Source organism: Vipera ursinii (genome assembly GCF_947247035.1).
Source record: "Vipera ursinii genome assembly, chromosome: 6".
Taxonomy (NCBI): Eukaryota; Metazoa; Chordata; class Lepidosauria; order Squamata; family Viperidae; genus Vipera; species Vipera ursinii.
The window spans coordinates 22,901,346-22,921,114 of record NC_139515.1 but is presented as its reverse complement, the minus strand read 5'-3'; the positions used below and the strand labels follow the sequence as shown (position 1 = coordinate 22,921,114).

The 19,769-nt window shown below is 37.0% G+C and overlaps 1 protein-coding gene across 1 annotated transcript in view; it reads left to right on the top strand.

The window, feature by feature from the left end:
• Positions 1-15,925, top strand: part of PTPRZ1 (protein tyrosine phosphatase receptor type Z1) — a gene marked incomplete at both ends in the record, with an annotated part of 107,250 nt that extends 91,325 nt beyond the window's left edge. The window contains 15 exons of the mRNA XM_083366525.1: positions 919-939; positions 1,073-1,169; positions 1,787-1,869; positions 3,353-3,487; positions 4,196-4,330; positions 4,540-4,703; positions 5,057-5,192; positions 5,595-5,741; positions 7,191-7,284; positions 8,155-8,228; positions 10,342-10,470; positions 11,021-11,170; positions 13,134-13,276; positions 14,478-14,613; positions 15,785-15,925. Of these exons, the coding sequence (XP_083222651.1) occupies positions 919-939; positions 1,073-1,169; positions 1,787-1,869; positions 3,353-3,487; positions 4,196-4,330; positions 4,540-4,703; positions 5,057-5,192; positions 5,595-5,741; positions 7,191-7,284; positions 8,155-8,228; positions 10,342-10,470; positions 11,021-11,170; positions 13,134-13,276; positions 14,478-14,613; positions 15,785-15,925 (1,785 nt within the window). The remainder of the gene's footprint in view (positions 1-918; positions 940-1,072; positions 1,170-1,786; positions 1,870-3,352; positions 3,488-4,195; positions 4,331-4,539; positions 4,704-5,056; positions 5,193-5,594; positions 5,742-7,190; positions 7,285-8,154; positions 8,229-10,341; positions 10,471-11,020; positions 11,171-13,133; positions 13,277-14,477; positions 14,614-15,784) is intronic.
• Positions 15,926-19,769: the final 3,844 nt, after the last annotated feature.

The window sequence follows — 19,769 nt, the reverse complement described above, 5'->3', positions numbered from 1 at the left end:
TAATTTTTCTTCTGCCCTTTCTCCTTTTTCAGTGGACTTCTCATTCTGTACTTTATACTCTTGAAGCTGAGCAGTTGGTGGGTTTTGACATAACTGGCATGTTTCACCTGAGAACTGCTGCTTCTGACCTTAATTCTGAATAATAAATATGAAAGTAAAATGGTTTTGTTCACTATACTTAGAGTGTGCTCTGAGTACAATAACAGAATAATACACTGAATTTTACCTTATTCAGTTTCATCTTATATTTATGAAACTCCCAGTGTGTGTTTGGTGGTTAATTTCATAAGAACACATGTATGCACCACTGATTTTAGTGAGTCTCCTCTAGGAAGCAATGCATGAATAGTATTGATATAAGGCATTGAAAACATTAAATATTATCCCCTTAGATATCTAATTTCTGTGTCTTGTGTCAATGAAATAGAAATTTAACTTCATTTGCAGTTCATATATTTTACCCGTTCTATGCATGATTTATTATTTGCATGTTTTAATAGAAACATTGCCATTAATATTTTTATTTGCATTATTTGCATTGCCATTAATATTTTAAATATTTTAGTTGCATTTACAAGCAACTTTCTGTTCAAGACAATACTGCTGATTTTTTTTATTTTTACGCATTATGCATTGAAACAGCAACCTGTGATTTAAGATAGCAAAATGATGTATTTCCACTGACTTCAGTGAACATTGTATTATATATCTAGGCAGTAAAATTATGTTTTGAAATGATTTTAACTGCATGCCTTATATTGGAAATACTCCGCAATGTTCAATTATCAACATGTATATATCTATATATGTGTATCTCATAACCATAATTGCTTTCCATTGTATTTGTAATATATAAACATTCATTTGTGTGCTGTGAAATTTGATTTATTTTTATTTTTGCATTCATTCCTTCATTAGACACTGAAAGAGTTTTATCAGGTAAGGAATTTTTTTAAACAAATCTTATTTTAGTAAAGAAATAGTGGCAACATATGGATATTTGGTGGGGTAGGGCCATGCATGCAAATATAAATGTGTATTCAGCAGCATGTTTCTATTTTATTTTTTTCAGGAAATCCAGGGTTGCACAGTAGATCTAGGTATTACATCAGACAGTTCTAATCATCCAGATAACAAGAATAAGAATAGATACATAAATATTGTTGCCTGTAAGTAATTATACATATTATTTGTTTTATACAGTAATATAAATAGCAAGGTGCCTGAGAAATTCTAGAACATCCTAAAGTTGTTAGTGTTAAGAAATATGATATAAATTAGCTGCTATACTTCTATGTAACTGTAGAAGCCATCTTCACTATTTGCTAGAGAAGGAAGCTAAGCTATAAACTTGAAACAGGTAACTATGCTGTGTTTGGGTGCTGATTTTTTTTAATTCATAACATCTTGGTTTCAATGATAATGCATGTCTAAGTCAATATGTACAGAACAGAAAGCAAACACTTTCCTCTCTAGAGATTCTAAGTAAACTGTTTCCCTCGGAATAGTGTGGACTATCTACAAAAAGGACTATTTCACTAAAAAACTCACATAGAAGCTTTCATGTATAGCAAAACACTTTACCAAAAGCAATTACACTCTCTCTTCGTGTCCTGTATATTTTTATTTTAGTTTGTTTTCACCTTATTGCATTATGACTAGTAATAGCATAGGATAGTGGATGCACTATAAATAATTTCTGATTTTTTTAAATTAGTTCACTGCTAAGAAAAACTATTATTCCTGTTGCTAAAACATTTTTATTTTCACTTTCTTTCCAATGTAGATGATCATAGCAGAGTTAAACTTACCCAACTTGCAGACAAGGATGGAAAACCTACTGACTATATTAATGCCAATTATGTTGATGTACGTTTGCATCTTCCCACATACGGTTCTTTTATTTTTGTTTATTCACCATTCTATGTGAGTTTTGGCCTTGGATTCCAGAAAGATTTGCCCTTTTCCAGCACTAGACATCAGGAACTGGAGAGAAGTATACCAGGTTGCTGAGAAAAAGGGAAAAGAGACCCAGTTGAGAGCTAAAGTCACAGAATCAATGAAATAAATTAAGCACATTAAGAAAAAATATTCTTTTGAACAGTGTTTTTCTGCTGGCTGGGGGAATTATGAGAGCTGAAGTCTATACCTCTTAAAGTTGCTAAGTTTAAGAAACATTGCTTTAGAGAATATTTGTCGAGGAAGGGGGAGAGCTCTTACATCTTTATCCCATTCTTTGTATAAAAGAATATCCCTTTATATCCCTTTTTCCTCTCCACAATCTGTTAACCTTAAAAACAGATCCAAAGCTACCATTAAGTATATACAGGATTCACTGATACAATGGCGTCTGCAAAAACTATAGTGACACCCTAATCACATTCAAAATGAAGTCATCACATAAATGCTGCCATTGTATATTTTCAACCTGATGTCTGGTCCATATATGTGACTTGTGTTTGTGTGCTATTTATGCCTGCTGCATACGGTAATTATTTTTATACATTCAATCTCAAAGTTGTGTTTGTGGACAGCCTTATACATTTTGAAGTAATTCCTTGAATATTAGCTCCAGATTAGGCCTTAGCTACTAAAAGATTGGTTTCTTTTCCTTCCTTCCTTCCTTCCTTCCTTCCTTCCTTCCTTCCTTCCTTCCTTCCTTCCTTCCTTCCTTTCTTTCTTCCTTCTTTCTTTTTCTTTCTTTCTTTCTTTCCTCTCTCTCTCTCTCTCTCTCTCTTTCTTTGCTTCTTTCTTTCCTCTCTTTGTCTCTCTTTCTCTCTTTCATCTGTCCTGTTATCTTAAAGTTACATATTGGTGTTTACCTCATGGGTCAAATAGCAGTTTGTTAGGAAATGGAACAAAGTTACATAAAATATTGGTCTCTCACATACTAATTCATGTTATTCCCTTTTGAAAAAAGTGTGTAAAAGGAGGAGAGACCCAATCATCGATCTAGTTCCACCTGAAAGTCTGAGAAATCTATGCTAAGGAATATTTAACATTTCATCCTCCAAGAAAAAAAGTAATTTTTATTTCTCATTTTGTAAAAAAATGAATATACTTCTAGAGTATTGCCTGGAACTAAATGTCAATGTTGGGACAAACTGAACTGAAGCCATTTTTCATTTTGTCTTCATTGCCAGTTTAGTTTAGAGATTTTAGATGAAGGAGGGAGAAGGGGGGATGTTAAGTTTCTTAGTTAGCCATAATGATACTTCTGTGTGAGAATCAAGGTCAGTACTGATAAGAGTTTTGGATGGCTGAAAAGCTGGAAGGAGAGCAAGCGTTTATAAAGAGGAACCATATGTCACTGTCCTATCATAAACTCTGTTCTTCGCTTTGTTTCCTGCAGGGCTACAACAGACCAAAAGCTTATATTGCAGCCCAAGGGCCTTTAAAATCAACAGCAGAAGATTTCTGGAGAATGATATGGGAACATAATGTGGAAGTCATTGTAATGATAACCAACCTTGTTGAGAAAGGACGGGTATAAACCTCTTAGTTAATGTTCTTTACCTTTATATGTTGCATGAACTTCTCAATAAAGCCTATTAATTGAATGTTTTGTAATGATAAACTCATTAGAAATCAGCTTCATTTTAAATAAACTCACATAGGTTTGAAATACAAAACTCCCCTGAAAATGACCCATAATCATGGAAGACCTAATACTAGTATGGAGCAATCATTTGTTCAATTAACATAAGTCATTAAAAAACCTGAGCTGTTCAAATTGAGTTGAGAAGGGATTTTTTTCATCTGCGCATAATAAAATCCTCTCTCTAGCTTTCAAAAGTGATAACTGCCTTTTCAGGAATCTTGAAGGCAGAAGTCTGCATTTGATCTTATTATCATCTGTATTGGTGAATTCTACAAAATTAATGAAAATATTGAAGAAAGTTGGAAAGAAAAAAATAATCCTTGATTGAAAGTAATTTAGTTTAGTATTATTTTTCAAATGTGATTGGCCATTTCCATGCCTAGCATTCCAACTATATCCATTCAAATCAGATAAAATATTTTAAAATTCCAAAGTTTGGGGGGAAATAACAGCTTTCACAGGCACTTTATGCAGTGTAGTCATTTAGCAGTAGAGATATTTAAATACACATGTCTGGACAGTTTACTAGTTAAAATAATGCTTTATTTTAAAGCTTCCTTTCCATATTAACATTGTATATTTCTTGGCTGCCAGAGAAAATGTGACCAGTATTGGCCTGCTGATGGCAGTGAAGAATATGGAAACTTTCTGGTGACACAAAAGAGCATTCATGTTCTTGCCTATTACACCGTGAGGAATTTCACTATCAGGAACACCAGAGTGAAAAAGGTAGATATTCCAGATATTGTTGCTTATGTTTTTGATTTTGTTGGGATCTGCTGGTTTTGTATTGCATTGTATTGCATTGTATAATATCTTGTATTGTAAAATATCATACTCATTTTATACATTGCCAGAGTCACAAACTTCAGATGTGGCTTTATAAATCTATAAAATAAATATAAATGCTGTGATTTAATTTTTATTCTATGTCATAGGGCTCACAAAAAGGAAGGTCAAGTGGTCGTTTAGTTTCTCAGTATCATTATACTCAGTGGCCTGACATGGGTGTTCCTGAGTATACGTTGCCAGTGCTGACATTTGTTCGAAAGGCATCCTATGCTAAAAGACATGCTGTAGGTCCTGTGGTGGTTCATTGCAGGTCTGTAGTTTTCACCTTTCATTTGTTAGATGTATATCCCACTTTTCCCATTTTAATTATTAGGAAAAACACAATGAGCCTCTCCATAAGCAAGCTATATTTTCTTAGGTTTTCAATTCAAGTGAACTTCAATCTGCTTTATAACTTAGCTTTCTCATTTAGGTTTCACTTTAACATAGCAGATTTTGAATCATAAAGTGTAAAATGTCATTTTCAACTGTTCATAAGATGTATCAAGCCCTTTTTTCTGTGGGTAGCTCCTGAATAACAGATTGTGAATGAGCAGATCTGAATAGATGTATTAATGCTTTTTCTCAGATTTAGATATATTCTTCACTTTTAATGTTTCACAGTGCTGGTGTTGGAAGGACAGGCACATACATAGTGTTAGACAGCATGCTCCAGCAAATTCAACATGAAGGGACTGTCAACATATTTGGATTCCTGAAGCATATACGAACACAAAGGAATTATTTGGTGCAGACAGAGGTAAGAAAAAGGTTTGCCTTGAATTTTATCATGAAAACTCACAAAGGTAACTTTTTAAATGGATTTAAAAGAAGCAAATCAAAATACTCTGTTGTTCCAATACCAGTTACAGAGCCCAGTTATAAAACGGCACCCCTGACCCACAAAAAAACAAAACATTATAGGTTTTTGTTGCCTCCTAGTGATTAGTAATGAATATAATCATGGTAATGTAGCAATATCTATAATTATTGTAATTGTAGAAAATATGTTTCTGACTTTAGAATGTGTATAATGTGTATAATCATTAAAGGGATCAATTCTGTTTTGCTGAATAGTTCATAGTAAAACATATTAACTGGAATTGAATCATATTAAATATCAATGCTATGACCAAGACTATTTCTTCATGTTGTAAATCAGGAACAGTACATCTTCATTCATGATGCACTTGTGGAAGCCATACTAAGCAAAGAAACAGAAGTATCCGAAAGCCACATTCATGCCTATGTGAATTCACTCTTAATACCAGGACCAATGGGAAAGACAAGATTAGAGAAGCAGTTCAAGGTGAGGCTGTTTGGATTTCAAAAAGTCAAAGGCAAAATTGGCAATTCTGCCTAAGCTGTTTCCTCAACTGTGTTGCAATGCTCCATGTGAAGCATGCAAGTTTATTTACCTCTTAACTATGGTACCTGGCATTTTGTTCTGCGCCTTCTGCATGCTAATGTCATTGTGCGTCAGTTGGGCAACTATATAAATTTGTTTAATAAATAAATAAGAAAAAATAAATTTAAACTAAGTTCACGCTACTTGTCAGCCATAAAGAAATACAGTGTCGCTTGACATTTTGACTCACTGAAATCATAGGACCATTACCATAGGTTTCTGGGGTCTGCAGATTAAGGAGCAAATGACAAAATGTCTGTTATGACTTTATAATAGAATTGATATGACTTACACAGATGTGTGCAACATTGGGGTGCAAGAGAAAACTCCAGGGTTTGCATTTTGACATCATGTTTTGTCATTTTTCCATTATTGCAGTTGCAAGGCATAACAGGAATAAAATGGAGCTTGCTTTTGAAAAAGAATAATAATAGCCTAGATATCTGTGGCAATGAATATACTTGACAGTAGGCAGTATCCTTATGGATACATCATGTCCCAGTTGCTGCTATAGAACCCAGATAATGATATTTAATCCTCATCAACTGCTTTGAATCTTAAACTGCACGATTAATTACAAAACCTCTTTCACTGAGGGCCAGTTAAGTCTAGTGATTAAAGCACCAGGCTAGAAACTGAGAGTTCATGAGTTCTAGGCCCACCTTAGACATGAAAGCATCTGGTTGACTTTAGGCCAGTCATTCTCTCAGCCCAACTCACTTCACTGACTTGGTTGTGGGGAAAATAAAAGAAAGAAGGAGCATCGGCTGCCTTGAGTTATTTCTAAAAATATCAAAGGCAGAATATAAATAAATTTGTTGTACTTTGGAATTCTATCGTTAACCTATTTTACTTTTTCATGGATGAATGTTTATTATAACTTGAGATTTAGAAAAATTATAGATGGCTGGTCAGAACCTTTTATATGGTCCCTAGATGTATCCTGGTAGTTAGGGAACTGAATGTAAGTCAATAGCTTTCATGCACAAGCAGTGCAGTCATATTAAAGGCAATAAACCTTAACTATTCTGAGATAAGAGGATAAAGAGAAACATGCAATGCCTCCCTAAAGCAAGCCTTCATATTATTATGATTCATTGCAAAGTCAGCCAGATGTTCAGATTGGGCTTGGCATTTTTATTCATCTATCAAGTTCTTCCCAAGGATCTGGGATAGGCAGATGTGGATATTTGATAGTGTTAAAGATATCATCACAGGATGTAGTCTGTTCAGAATAAAGCTGCCTTTTGTGATTGACTGATGGTAATTTTGTCAGTGCTGATGGTATTCAAGTGGTGCTACTGTTGTTTATTTATTATTAATAGTATTATCATGTGTGTATTTATTCAGCTTCTGAACCAATCTAATATACAGCAATGTGATTATTCTACTGCATTGAAACAGTGCAACAGAGAAAAGAACAGGACTTCATCTATAATTCCTGGTAGGTTTGTCAAAAACAAAATTCACTGAATATAATACAAAATTAAGACTGATTTTGTTGCAGTTATTATTAATATACCAGAAGTATACCAGTATAAAGGAAATTTGGGAAAAACACACTTGCTGTTTTGCACTTTCTCTTTTTAATATTTGTGGCCAGTTCTGAAGTTAGCTATGTAGTATACTAAAAAGTATGGTAAGTAGTGATTTACATTACCTTTTGGTATTTCGTTGTATAAGCCTACACAGATATAATTCAAAATGAATAAGATGGATGAACCTTGAAATGGCAATGCATTTGTGAAAGACTATACATTTCAGATGATCAAATCATTCCAACCCTCTCTTTTCAGTTTTGTATTTCATGCAGTTTTAGAAGAAAGGAAGAAAAAGAGAGAGAGAGAGAGAGAGGGAGAGAGAGAGAGAGAGAGAGAGAGAGAGAGAGAGAGAGAAAGAAAGAAAGAAAGAAAGAAAGAAAGAAAGAAAGAAAGAAAGAAAGAAAGAAAGAAAGAAAGATTCCTTCTCATAGTTTACAGACATTTCACACTTTATTAAGTGGAGGAGGGGCAATTTACCATAACTTCATCTGAAGGGATAAAATGTATGGATCCAATGTACAAATGATCCAAAATGTATCATTTGCTTAGATAGAAGAAGAAAGGAAGGAAGGCCCCATTATTCTTCCAGGTCTCATGAAACTAGGCCTCTCAGTAAAATAACTACAATAGATACAACTGCAGATATGTAGCTCCTGTGTTAATAGCAGGTGCTCCTCCAGTTTCTCTGATTTGGAGAATTTTAAAATATATGTCAGAAAATGGTTGGTGTTTGGCACCACACTCCCCAATAAATTCTTATCTTTGTGTTACAGTGGAAAGATCTAGAGTTGGTATTTCGTCATTGTCTGGTGAGGGCACTGATTACATTAATGCTTCTTATATTATGGTGAGTTACTTTGTAAATCATACTGCAATTTGAATTGATCTACACATTGGTGTCAGCTTTCTGAGGAACTTCCTTTGTGTCAGCCAAGGCCTGCCCATTTGACCAAACAAAGTAGCAGTGGACCTAGAAGGGCAAGGAGAACATCAAGAGCTGCAATTATCTTGTGTGAATTAAGTGCCATCCAGTGGCGTAGCGTGGGTTGTCAGCACCTGGGGCAAGGCAAGTAATTTGCGCCCCCTAACCCATGGATTTTAGCACTCGAATCTCTTCCACTAGATTAGTTTTCCTCCTGCAGCGTCTGTCACCACTGGCTCTCTCCTCTCTGGCTTGTGTCACCTGCCGCCGCTGCCAGCTTCTTCTTGCTGCTGCCTGGTCTGGTCTGGTGTGGTTCTCTCCCGCGCTCAGCACTGCGCTGGGCGGCCGCTGCACTGTCCCTCCCCCAGATAGTCCCTCGCTCTCTCTCCGCACTGCACCGCACCGCACGCCTGGCACCTCCCCCTCCACAGTGGGCGGCGACCTGGCGGCTCAGATCGGATTCGCACAGCCAGCACTGCAGTGAGAGAGAGTGAGTGAGCCAGGCAGGGGCAGAGAGCTGCGAGTGCGAGCGCGCCCCCCCAGATGTTGCGCCCGGTGCGGCCGGCCCCCCCTGCACCCCCCTGCTACACCACTGGTGCCATCCTTAGGTTGTGCCAATTGGCATAAATACATGTGTAATCAAGTAAAATGTAAGGGCCAGTACTATATTGCACAATATCTGGCTTTGATATGATTATGCAGCTTTCTTTAAGTTGAAGAGTTATTCAGAAATCCATGCCAGTCCTTAAGGTTAGGAAACAGGAGCTATTTATAACTGGTGATGGCAGTTTAATATTTATTTGTAGCTTTTTAAACCATCCTAATCCCTGGATGGAGTAATTGCAGCTTCAAGCAATCTCCTCCCCTCCAGTTCTGTCCGTTTCTCACTGATTACAGACTGAAAGGACATAGAGGCCAGGGACTGCAGGCTCATATTGGGGTCTTTTAAATGAAGGCATCATCTTAATTCACCTATTTTGTAACTTTTGGAAGAAAAACAAAGCTAAATAATCAGTACCACTGAAAATCCATGGTGCAATCTGAATATGTTCCGTGGGTCAGTATTAAAAGAGGAAAAATATAAAAACAATTACAATAAAAGGAAGAGGAAACGTATCACAAAAACACATTTTGTTATATATATAAAACAATACTTCAGACTAATTTTTCAACACAAAGATCTCAAGAATTGAGTTTTGTCATTTCTGCCATCTTTTTTGTTGTGTTGTTGCTTCCTTATTTTTAAATGCTTTTAACAAGCTGTACAGTGAAGAGGGGGGAGTAAGACACTATACCAGGGGTAGGCAACCTTGGCTCTTTTATGGCTCGTGGACTTCAACTCCCAGAATTCCTGAGCTAGCACAAGCTGCCTCAGGAATTCTGGGAGTTGAAGTCCACGAGTCATAAAAGAGCCAAGGTTGCCTACCCCTGCACTATACTGTACTATACTATACTATACTATACTATACTATACTATACTATACTATACTATACTATACTATACTATACTATACTATACTATACTATACTATACTATACTAATTGAAGAGAAAAAAACAGTGGAAAAAAATCCCTAGAAAATAAGAGGGAAATTAAAAACCTATAAGCAGCTAAAAGGAGAAGCTTTTTGGATGAGAAGCAAAATGTCTTCAAAGAAAAACAAAGGAAGTCAAATTGCCTTTTGAAAAAGTACCTTTGGAATAACTTTTAGACAAAAATTAACATACTTGCTGTCAAAAAAATGAAAATGAATATTCTTCCTTGCCAATAAAAACCCCCTAAACTATGTAGTTATAAAACAGGTCAAAGGAAGAGGTTGAACAAGAAACCTTCTTAAGTGTTTCTGCAGTAGTCTGGGTTCTATGCACTGGTTTAATATTTTATCTTCTAGGGGAATCTTTTTGCTTTTAATAAAATTATGCTGTTTCTGATGCTTCTAAGAAGCAGCACAATCCTATTAAAAGGAAGAGCACTCCTTATAAGAAACACATGCTTATAAGAAACAGGGTGTCCTTAATTTAATTTGTATTCTTTACAGGGTTATTATCAAAGTAATGAATTTATTATTACCCAACATCCTTTGCTACACACTATCAAAGATTTCTGGAAAATGATATGGGATCACAATGCTCAAATAATTGTTATGCTCCCTGATAGTCAGAATATGGTAAGATTAAATGCTTTGCTTCATATCAGCATTTTTATTACTTACTAGAGTTGTTAATCACGAAACAGAATCTCATCGTTTTAATGATTAGTGAACTTGATGTTAAAAATAAGAAAATGATATAAAAACTACTTTTCTCATTACTATCTTAATGAAGACATGGGAAATAGTCTTTTGGACATAATAGGGATAATAAAATAAAATACTTAAAGTGATGGAATTCTGGAAAGATAGTATCTTTGTGCCATAAGAATAGAGATAGGAAATTGTTGCCTGGCATGTATTATCATGATAACTTTGTTTAAAAGTTGGTATTTATGCTTTAAAATGCACTGAACAGTTACTGATTTTCTAAAAACCATGACAATGTCTTTTAAAACATATTCTAAAAATCTTGATTGTACTCATAAAGTTTAAGGTCATCATGATTACTGACCTATTTTAGAATGTGCAATTAAATTACATCGTGGTTAGTTTGTTAAAATAACCATTACTTTTCTTCATAGCAAATCTGAAAGTTTTTTTTCTTTTTCTTTTCTTTTCCTTTTAGCAGGCAGAAGATGAATTTGTCTATTGGCCTAACAAACAAGATCCTATAAATTGTGAGAGCTTTAAAGTCAGCCTGATTTCAGAAGAGCATAAGTGTTTATCCAATGAAGAGAAACTCATAATCCAGGATTTCATTTTAGAAGCTACACAAGTATACTTGCTTTCCTATTATACAATAGAGTATTACTCTCATTTGAATTCAGACTCAACTCAGATGATTGTTTTGCTTTTATGGGGGGATTACAATAGCTTGCTTTCCAGCCCTGTAATTTATATTTTTGTAATTCCAAGTGTCATAATTAAATATGCCATAATAAGACATAAAGTAAAGCCATGAATATAATAATTCCTTCTTTGGTTGGAATATTCTTAAAGTGTTTATTTATAACAACCAAAAATATAATTTTAAGCACTTTTATACATGTTCCGAAATTTGGATTATTGATATATAGAGATATAAAGAAAATGATTAAAGTTAAAATCTTCATGATAACCATTTCTAAACTAGTACATATGTATATATAGTTTTATGAAGAACTGTTTAACATTTTGAAGGTTCTTAATTTTTATTTAACTTTGCCATTGAATGTTATCAGAAATTCATGTAGTCTTGCTGATATGCAAATGAGTGAATAAGTCACATTGATACTTGTTTCATTTATTTCATACATTATGAAATTTCATTTCATTTCATTCAGAAACATTTCATACAATATGTGGAGAACAAGTATGAAAAAGTAATTGTTTCCATTTATTAAGTATCTGGTTATAATACCTTGCAACCATATTTATTTATTTACTTATTAGATTTTATTGCACCTTTATCACCTTATAAGTAAAACTCAAGGCAGTGAGTTAACAATTACAGTAATTGATTAGTATGCTTCTTACTATTATTACTTCTTTATATTCCTCTATTGGAACTTTGGCCATTACTCCATGCCAAGCTGTTTCAGCTCAATAACATTTCAGAATTTTCTAACGTGAGCAGCTCATTTCAAAATCTGTCAAAATATTAATATAAGGTTTAGGTTTTGATTTGACCTGGCCATTCCAAGCAAATCTTGAATGTTTTTAATCCATTTTGTGTTGACCTGTTTGCATGTTAGTAATTTGCTTCTTAACCCACTTGTTCTTTAGCTTCTTTAGTTAATTGTTAATGTCCTGATTTTCTCATGTACAATTCTCTGACTCAAGCAGAGAATTTAGTTCCTTAAATGATGACCAAGTGTCCAGTTCCCAAGGCAGCAAAATAACAACCATGACACTATTTCCATGCTTCATAGTTGGTATGAAAGTCTTACTGTAAAATGCAGAATTTGGCTTCCAGAAGGCATAACGATACCAATGTACACCAAATGTGGGCATGTTTGATTTATCTCTCCACAAAACATTTCTCCATAGAGATACTTTTTAATAACTGAGATAAGCAATCGTCTTGGCAAGCAATGGTTTTTGCGAAGCAAAAAAAAAGGATTACAGTTCTCTTGATGATGTTCTCAGTTTCTTTGTAACTTTCTGGACAATTTTATATTACACTTTTTTATTCATTTTAACAGGATTGCTACACTTGGGAAAAGTTTACTGTTTTTCCAAACATTCTCCATTTTAAGAGTATGTCTCTGACCAGAGATCAGTAGAGCCCCAGAGTTTAGGAATAGTTTTGTAATCTTTTCCTGATTGAAAGGGATCAGTGACTTTTTTATCCAGGTTTTCAAATGTTAATGTGAGAGGTATTATGACTTGCCTTTAGAATTTTCATGATGAGAATTTCAGTTGAATGAGCTAAAAAATTATATAAGACAGAGTTGACTCAGGTCACTCCTGTTTTCTTAAAGGAATATAGATTGACTGGCACATTGTGTGTAGGATTATTTATTCATGAATGAACATGTCCCAAACATTTGAGGAGGAGGTTGAGGTTTTTATATATCAATAATTCTAATACATTTAGTGGCAAAGATATGTAAGCATTCAGAAAATCCTAAAGGGGGCAAGTTTCTTTTCATGGAACTGTGGAAAATTTTCAAGTGAAACATATTTTTAGTTGTATTGATTCGCCTGTTTCAAAAATGTGAATCAATTAAATGCACTATTTTTTTTTAATCTTTGAGGATGATTACGTTCTTGAAGTGAGACATTTTCAGTGTCCAAAATGGCCAAATCCAGATAGCCCTATTAGTAAAACATTTGAACTTATAAGCGTCATAAAAGAAGAAACTTCCAACAGAGATGGCCCTATGATTGTGCATGATGAGTAAGTATTAATTCAATTTAAATAGTTAAGTTGGCATCTCTATGTTTTGTACAGTATGTGATTTATAAAAGTCATATTTATAGGAAGAAATTGGAACCAAATTTCTCTGCCACTTAAAAATTGCCAGTATTCAATGTCTCTTAATAATGCCTTCTTGACTCTGCCAGTAGTTCAATATATGGCATCTATGGGAACTGTCCATGGAGTAAAACAATTTAAACAGTGTATGGAAAAGAATTAGCAACACTTTAATAGAATAAAAATATCATTATAAGTAAAAGATAATGCAAAAGCAGTAACTAGTAATTTCATACTATTCAATCATTGCTGTGTCAGGGAAAAATTAAACAAGAATATGTTTTATTTTTATTTACTTATTATTTGCATTATTATTTATTTGCATCCGGCCTTTATTATTTTTACAAATAACTCAAGGTGGTGAGCATACCTTGAGTTCCTCCTTCCTCCCCCTATTTTCCCCACAACAACAACCCTGTGAGGAGGGTTGGACCGAGAGACAGTGACTGGCCCAAAGTGATTCCTGGCTAAAGAAGGACTAGAACTCACGGCCCCCCACTTTTTTGTCAGGTGCCCTAACACTATCTTCTATAATTTAAGACAATGAAATGTATTTACATGGTCTATTGTAATATTTGCACATTTAAAACAGCATGTATATAAAACTACTTAAAAGGACAATAATAAAATATGTAGTAGCACAGAAAAATTAACTGTCATGTCAACACAAAGACATTAATTAAGCTTCAAAATAGACCCAAGAAATACATACAAGAAATGATTTTGAGAAATAGGAAAAAAGGAGAAAAGAAAGCTGGTAGAACAGCAAGCATAGTTTTGGAGTAGAAGGCAAGAGATTTATTGGATTATAATGACCCAATTGTTAAAAGATCCAAAAGCAGTGAGCATACATCATTTTTTATATATTTTTATATATAAAAACAATCAAGCAGGTCAAGTTGTTACTAAGGGTGCTCTTCAGTAAGAGAATGTGAACCCTTTAATGTTTTTTAGTGGATATGCCCATCTAATGGTGAGTAGAATCAATAGCTGATCATAAATAAATCACATTGATTCTATAGGAAGTCCTAAATGGCATTTTTATTAAGCAGTTGTGTATTTTATCAAAATGTAGAGCATATCCTTTTTCTAGATATACATTTGTGTATTTTTTTCCCATAAGGCATGGAGGAGTGACGGCGGGTACCTTCTGTGCTTTAACAACACTTATGCATCAATTAGAAAATGAAAATTGTGTGGATGTTTATCATGTAGCTAAGATGATCAATTTGATGAGACCTGGTGTCTTCACAGATATTGTAAGTAGGCAAGAATTACTCTGCATAATAAAACTGCATTCTTTGTGGGGTGAAATTCCATTCCCAAAGAGATAAAATCTCATTTTAAGTATTTAAAATAGCAGGTCTGGCATTGCTTCATATTGGCAACAATTTGCCAATTACCTGGCCATGGATATACTCGATCTATAACTCAGGAACAGCTACTTTTACCATTCTGAATATATCACTTTATATTTTCTCCCTACCATCACCTAGGCCAGGGCTTTTCGACCTTTTCACCCATTGTAACACTTTTAGAATATGGCAACATCCGAGTACCACCAGTCGCCTAGCAAGGTGTCAAAAATTTGATGACCAAAAAAGTAAAAAAGTGATGAAGTACAGGTAGTCCTTGACTTACAACAGTTCACTTAGTGACTGTTCAAAGTTACAGTGGCACTGAAAAAAGTGTCCCCCAAACCACAGCCGAGCAAGATACCTGTCTGCCTGGCGGCGCTCTTCCTCCGATCTGAAGTCTTCATTATTGTGAGCATTTCTGTTGAGGGTTGGCAGCAGGAGTGGGGTGGGCGATGTTTGGTTTTTATACCCCCCATCTGCTGGGTGGTTGCAGCAGGTTTTGGTCACTTCACATGACCCTGGAACACTGTGACCGTCATAAATATGAATCAGTTGCCAAGCATCTGAATGTAAATCAGAAGACCCTGGGGATGCTGCAAAATTCCAGCTGATCAACGCTTCTTCTGGCCTCAGAAGGGCCAGGATCAGCACTGAGCTCCAGCTGGAGCCTGGCACTGATCCTGGTGCTTTCGCTGAGCCCTGACAGCCCTGCAGCTCCAGCCATCTATCGCTCAGGCTTGTGCGGTGCTGCCACCGGTTCAGCTCATTCCCCTCCCCGGCTACCACTTTTCTAGGATGGTCGTGTACCACCTGCCAGGTGCCAATGTACCACAGGTGGTACCCATACCATTGGTTGAAAAGTCCTGACCTAGGCACTATTCTTGGCCAAGAAAATGCTATCCTTTCTCTGAGGTTGACAAGTTGGACAAATCGTGTCTCTTTCAACAATCTCCTGAGCATGCGGTTGCTTGTTTCTTACTATCTGGTCACTGAATGTGCTATTAGTGATTCTTGTAATCCATAGAAGCCACACTAATGTCCCATCATTTTCTACCCACCCACAATCTTTTAGGACCATTACCAGTTTTTGTACAAAACTGTCCTCAGTCTTGTTAGTTCAAGGCAAGAAGAAAATCCCTCGATATCCATCGACAGTAATGGTTCAGCTTTACCAGATGGCAGTGCAGCGGAGAGCTTGGAATCACTAGTTTGACTTCAATCAAAATATGACGGAGCAATTATCCAGAGCTGGAAATGTTTCCTTTTTTTACATAGGGCAGGGTGATGTCCAGTTATTAGATAATCTTTTTTATTTCATTTGGTTTGAATAAACATTTCTTGCAAATGCATTAACAATGTGTGCCTTTTTGAAAAAAAAATCTCGTAATGCATTTTGTTATGTTTGAACTAATTTTACTGAACTTTGCAGTTTCTAAGAATATTGTAGTCTTTTACAGTATTAGTTTTTAATTTTTGTGATTACATTTTCACTTAAATTTATCATAACTATAGATGCTGAAGTGATCAGCACAACACACGTTTTAGTATCCAATTCCCTGTTATTTATAGCACTCCTAATACCATTTGTTAGAAATTTAACTTTTAATATGGTAGATGTAAATATATTCTCTGTAATATTCAACATTTTAAAATTTTGGTAGGCATTTAGTAGAGCTGATACTTATTGTAAATATTTCTAGAGTGGATTCCATGGATCAAATTTATATTTATAATTGTAGATTTTTATATTTTACTACAAAGTCAGTTTTCTAGTTCTGTGTAATTGCATTGTTAAAATAATGTAGTTCATTACCTGTTCTTCATTTTAATAGCTTCTGATATACTATCATGCATCCTAAATGGTAACTATCTCTGCATGTAATTTTAACTTTTGTGGGAAATTGAAATATACTTGTTTTGAAATATGAAGTTTCTATGAAAATAACGTCTGTACTAAGCATTGTTTCAATGGTTTTTATCCACAGCATTGCAAAAATGAGTATCAATATTTCAGCTTGTACTAAATACTTGGCAAAAATAAAATCTGCCTCATCACTCTTAAAGACCTCCGTTGTACCTTCAGAGATGCCTTTTCATTTTTCAGCAGCAAAATATTGGCAAGACAGGAAAATGTTCACCGGCCTTAATATTTAGGATTAAATTTGGCACTCAAATCCTCCAAGCTGTTACTGTTTTTTAAGGACTGTGGACATGGTATCATCTATGCAAGGTCTTTCCCTATAAAAGGCAAGTAAGATGACTCTGTATTATTCAACAAGACATCTTACTGTTACTGGGGGGGGGAATTTAGATGGTGTTATTTTCCTTGTTGCTTTCATTTTTTTTTTTACTACAGGTAGTTCTTAACTTATGATTGGGACTGGAATTTCAGTTGGTAAACAATGTGGTTAAGTGAGTCATCACATGACTGGATCTTTCATTACAAAATCAGGCAACACGCTAAAGAAGTGCATCCTGTAAAAGATGCTATGGCTATGAATATATAAGCTTATCTATTAAGATTCATTTTGACATTCATTTTAACATTGCAGCAACTTTATCAATCTTCATTAATTGTGGGAAAAAATTCAATTCATGATCCATAGAAGGCCTTCCTTTTAGTGAACAAGCCACTCTATGGGTAACTGTACTTTTCTTTTTAACCAAACCTGAGTGATCTCAGAAGCTAAGGAGATTTAATTGAGGTTAATACTTTACTAATGAATGCAGTCATCAGAAATTGAGATCTTCAAACAGAAGGCCTTATGGGACCTCTGACAGATGCCTTATCCTTAAAAGAATTCAAAATATTTCTACATGTACCTCTAATGCTTCTTTGCACTAACTGTACAAAAACTATATTATAATAATAAAGCAGTATGAACGGTCTCGAGTATGTGAAGAATGCTCCTATAGCTTTACTCTAAAGATGCTCTCACACATGCAAATCAAACATTTTTTATTTTGCATGGCAGGATAGCCAAAGCACCAGATTCTTTAAACCCAATGTAACACATTACCCTTCACTTTATCTGCAATAAAGTAATTTTCAAAACAATACAAATTACAAAATAATCTCTCACAGGCACACTTCTTATGTCAGTGACTCTGGATTTAGTTACCGTATTTTCCGGTGTATAAGACGACTTTTTAACCCATGAAAATCATTTCAAAAGTTGGGGGGTCGTGTTATACGCCCAGTCGTCTTATACACCGGAAAAGCAGGCTGGCATCTGGCGGGAGCCGGCAGGGCAGTCCTGCGCACGCATGCGCTCCCCAGCCGCGCCAACAATCACCTTCGGCGTCCTCCTCCCACCCCTTGTGCAAAGCGGCGCGGGCGGAAATGGTGTCCCGGCATCCAGCGAAAACGGCGGCGTCTCCCAAAGGCATCCGACGGCCTTTGCAAGTTTGTTCGCCAGCCGGGCTCAGCTCTTGATCCATCCAGCCATCCGGGCAGGTGGAAAGAGAGAAGCAAGCTGACACTCTCTCTCTCCCACGCTCGCTTGCTCGCTCTCTCACACCTCGCTAACCAACACCCCTCCTTGTTTTGTTTTGCCTCAGACAACAGCAGCAAAGCCTCTTGTCAGCCCTCGGTCTGGGCTCCTCTTTGCCTCAGTCTCTCCGTTCAGTGGCAACGCGGCTATTCCCAATGCAGCACAGCAACAGAAGGAGGAGGAGGAGGAGGAGAAGGGAGCTGGCTGTTGCACAGAAGCATGACAGGTGCTGTCTCTCAATGTTTGCAAGGCAACGGCCATTGCCGTTGCCGCCGCCGCTCCCTGCTCAGCCCAGTTTGAAGCACGTGGGGCAGTGGGGAGGGAGGATGGAGGGCGAGAAAGGAAAGGTGGGGATAGAAGGAAGACCTCTCAAATCCCCTTTTATGACCTTAGCTCTGCCCAAGACTTCGGGAACACCTTCCTTCGCACCCGGCCACTGGCCTCTGCTGCCCTCTTAGGCATTTTTTTCTTTTCTTAAATGGCACCTCGGTGTCGCGTCCACCCCCGCCTGCGTCGTGGCAGAAACCGCGAAGTTGAGAGACTGTTGCGGTACTTTTGAGCGGGATTGCGCACAAGAACCTCGGGGGAGGGAAAGACGTGTGTGTGTGTGAGAGAGAGAAAGGGGGAGTCGCCCCTGGAGAGGGGCTGCTTTGGCTGGGCTGCTGCTTTCTGCTACTTCAACAGCCGTCAGAGGGAAATGAGGGGCGGTCTCGGTTGGCAGAGGGACGGGTCCCCGGGCACCGCCACCTGCCTACTCTCCAGAGGCACGTCAGGGAGCTTGCTGGCTCCGCTTCTGCTACCTTCCTCCCCAACTAAGGAAGTGGCATTGGCTGTCTCTGGAAGTGGACGCCGGCTTAGGCGAGCCGCGCGGCGCTCTCTACTGCCGGCTGCTGGGCCTTTGTTGCAGAAGCAAGCTCAGGTAGAGGAAAGCAGGCAGGCGTGCCCAGCACCGAATCAGGCTCCCTTCTTGATTAGCGGCCACCTCGGCCCGAGAAACAGCGAAAGAGAGAAGAGGTTGCCAGTGTGGCTGCTTGCTCTTTTATATTGCGCTTCCCATCCACCCCGGCTGCGCGTGTGCAGGACTGCCCTGCCGGCTCCTGCCCGACGCTCTTCCCTCTTGAGGCAGCATCCAGTCCTGCACACGCGCGCGCACTCCCCAGCTGCTAAGGAGTGCTCCTTAACAGTTGGGGAGTGCGCGCGTGCGCAGGACTGCCCTGCCGGCTCCCGCCAGATGCCAGCCTGCCCTGCTTCCTCCACAGTGAGAGGGGAGGGCGAGCCTTCCCGGGCTCGCTGATTTTCCGGTGTATAAGATGAAAAATCTTGAAAATCATCTCAAAAGTTGGGGGGTCGTCTTATACGCCGGAAAATACGGTAGGCAATTTCTTGTCCCTTTCCAATACTATAAACTGAAAACCATATAAAACTAAGGCTTCCATGATAATCTTTTTATTTGGGGAGGAGAAAAGAGTAAAGATCTGAATCAACTCTGGATTACCGGAAACAAAATTTCAAGTAATCCAGAAATGATTCAGACTTTCAAAGCCCCAAAACAGTCTGTCTAAG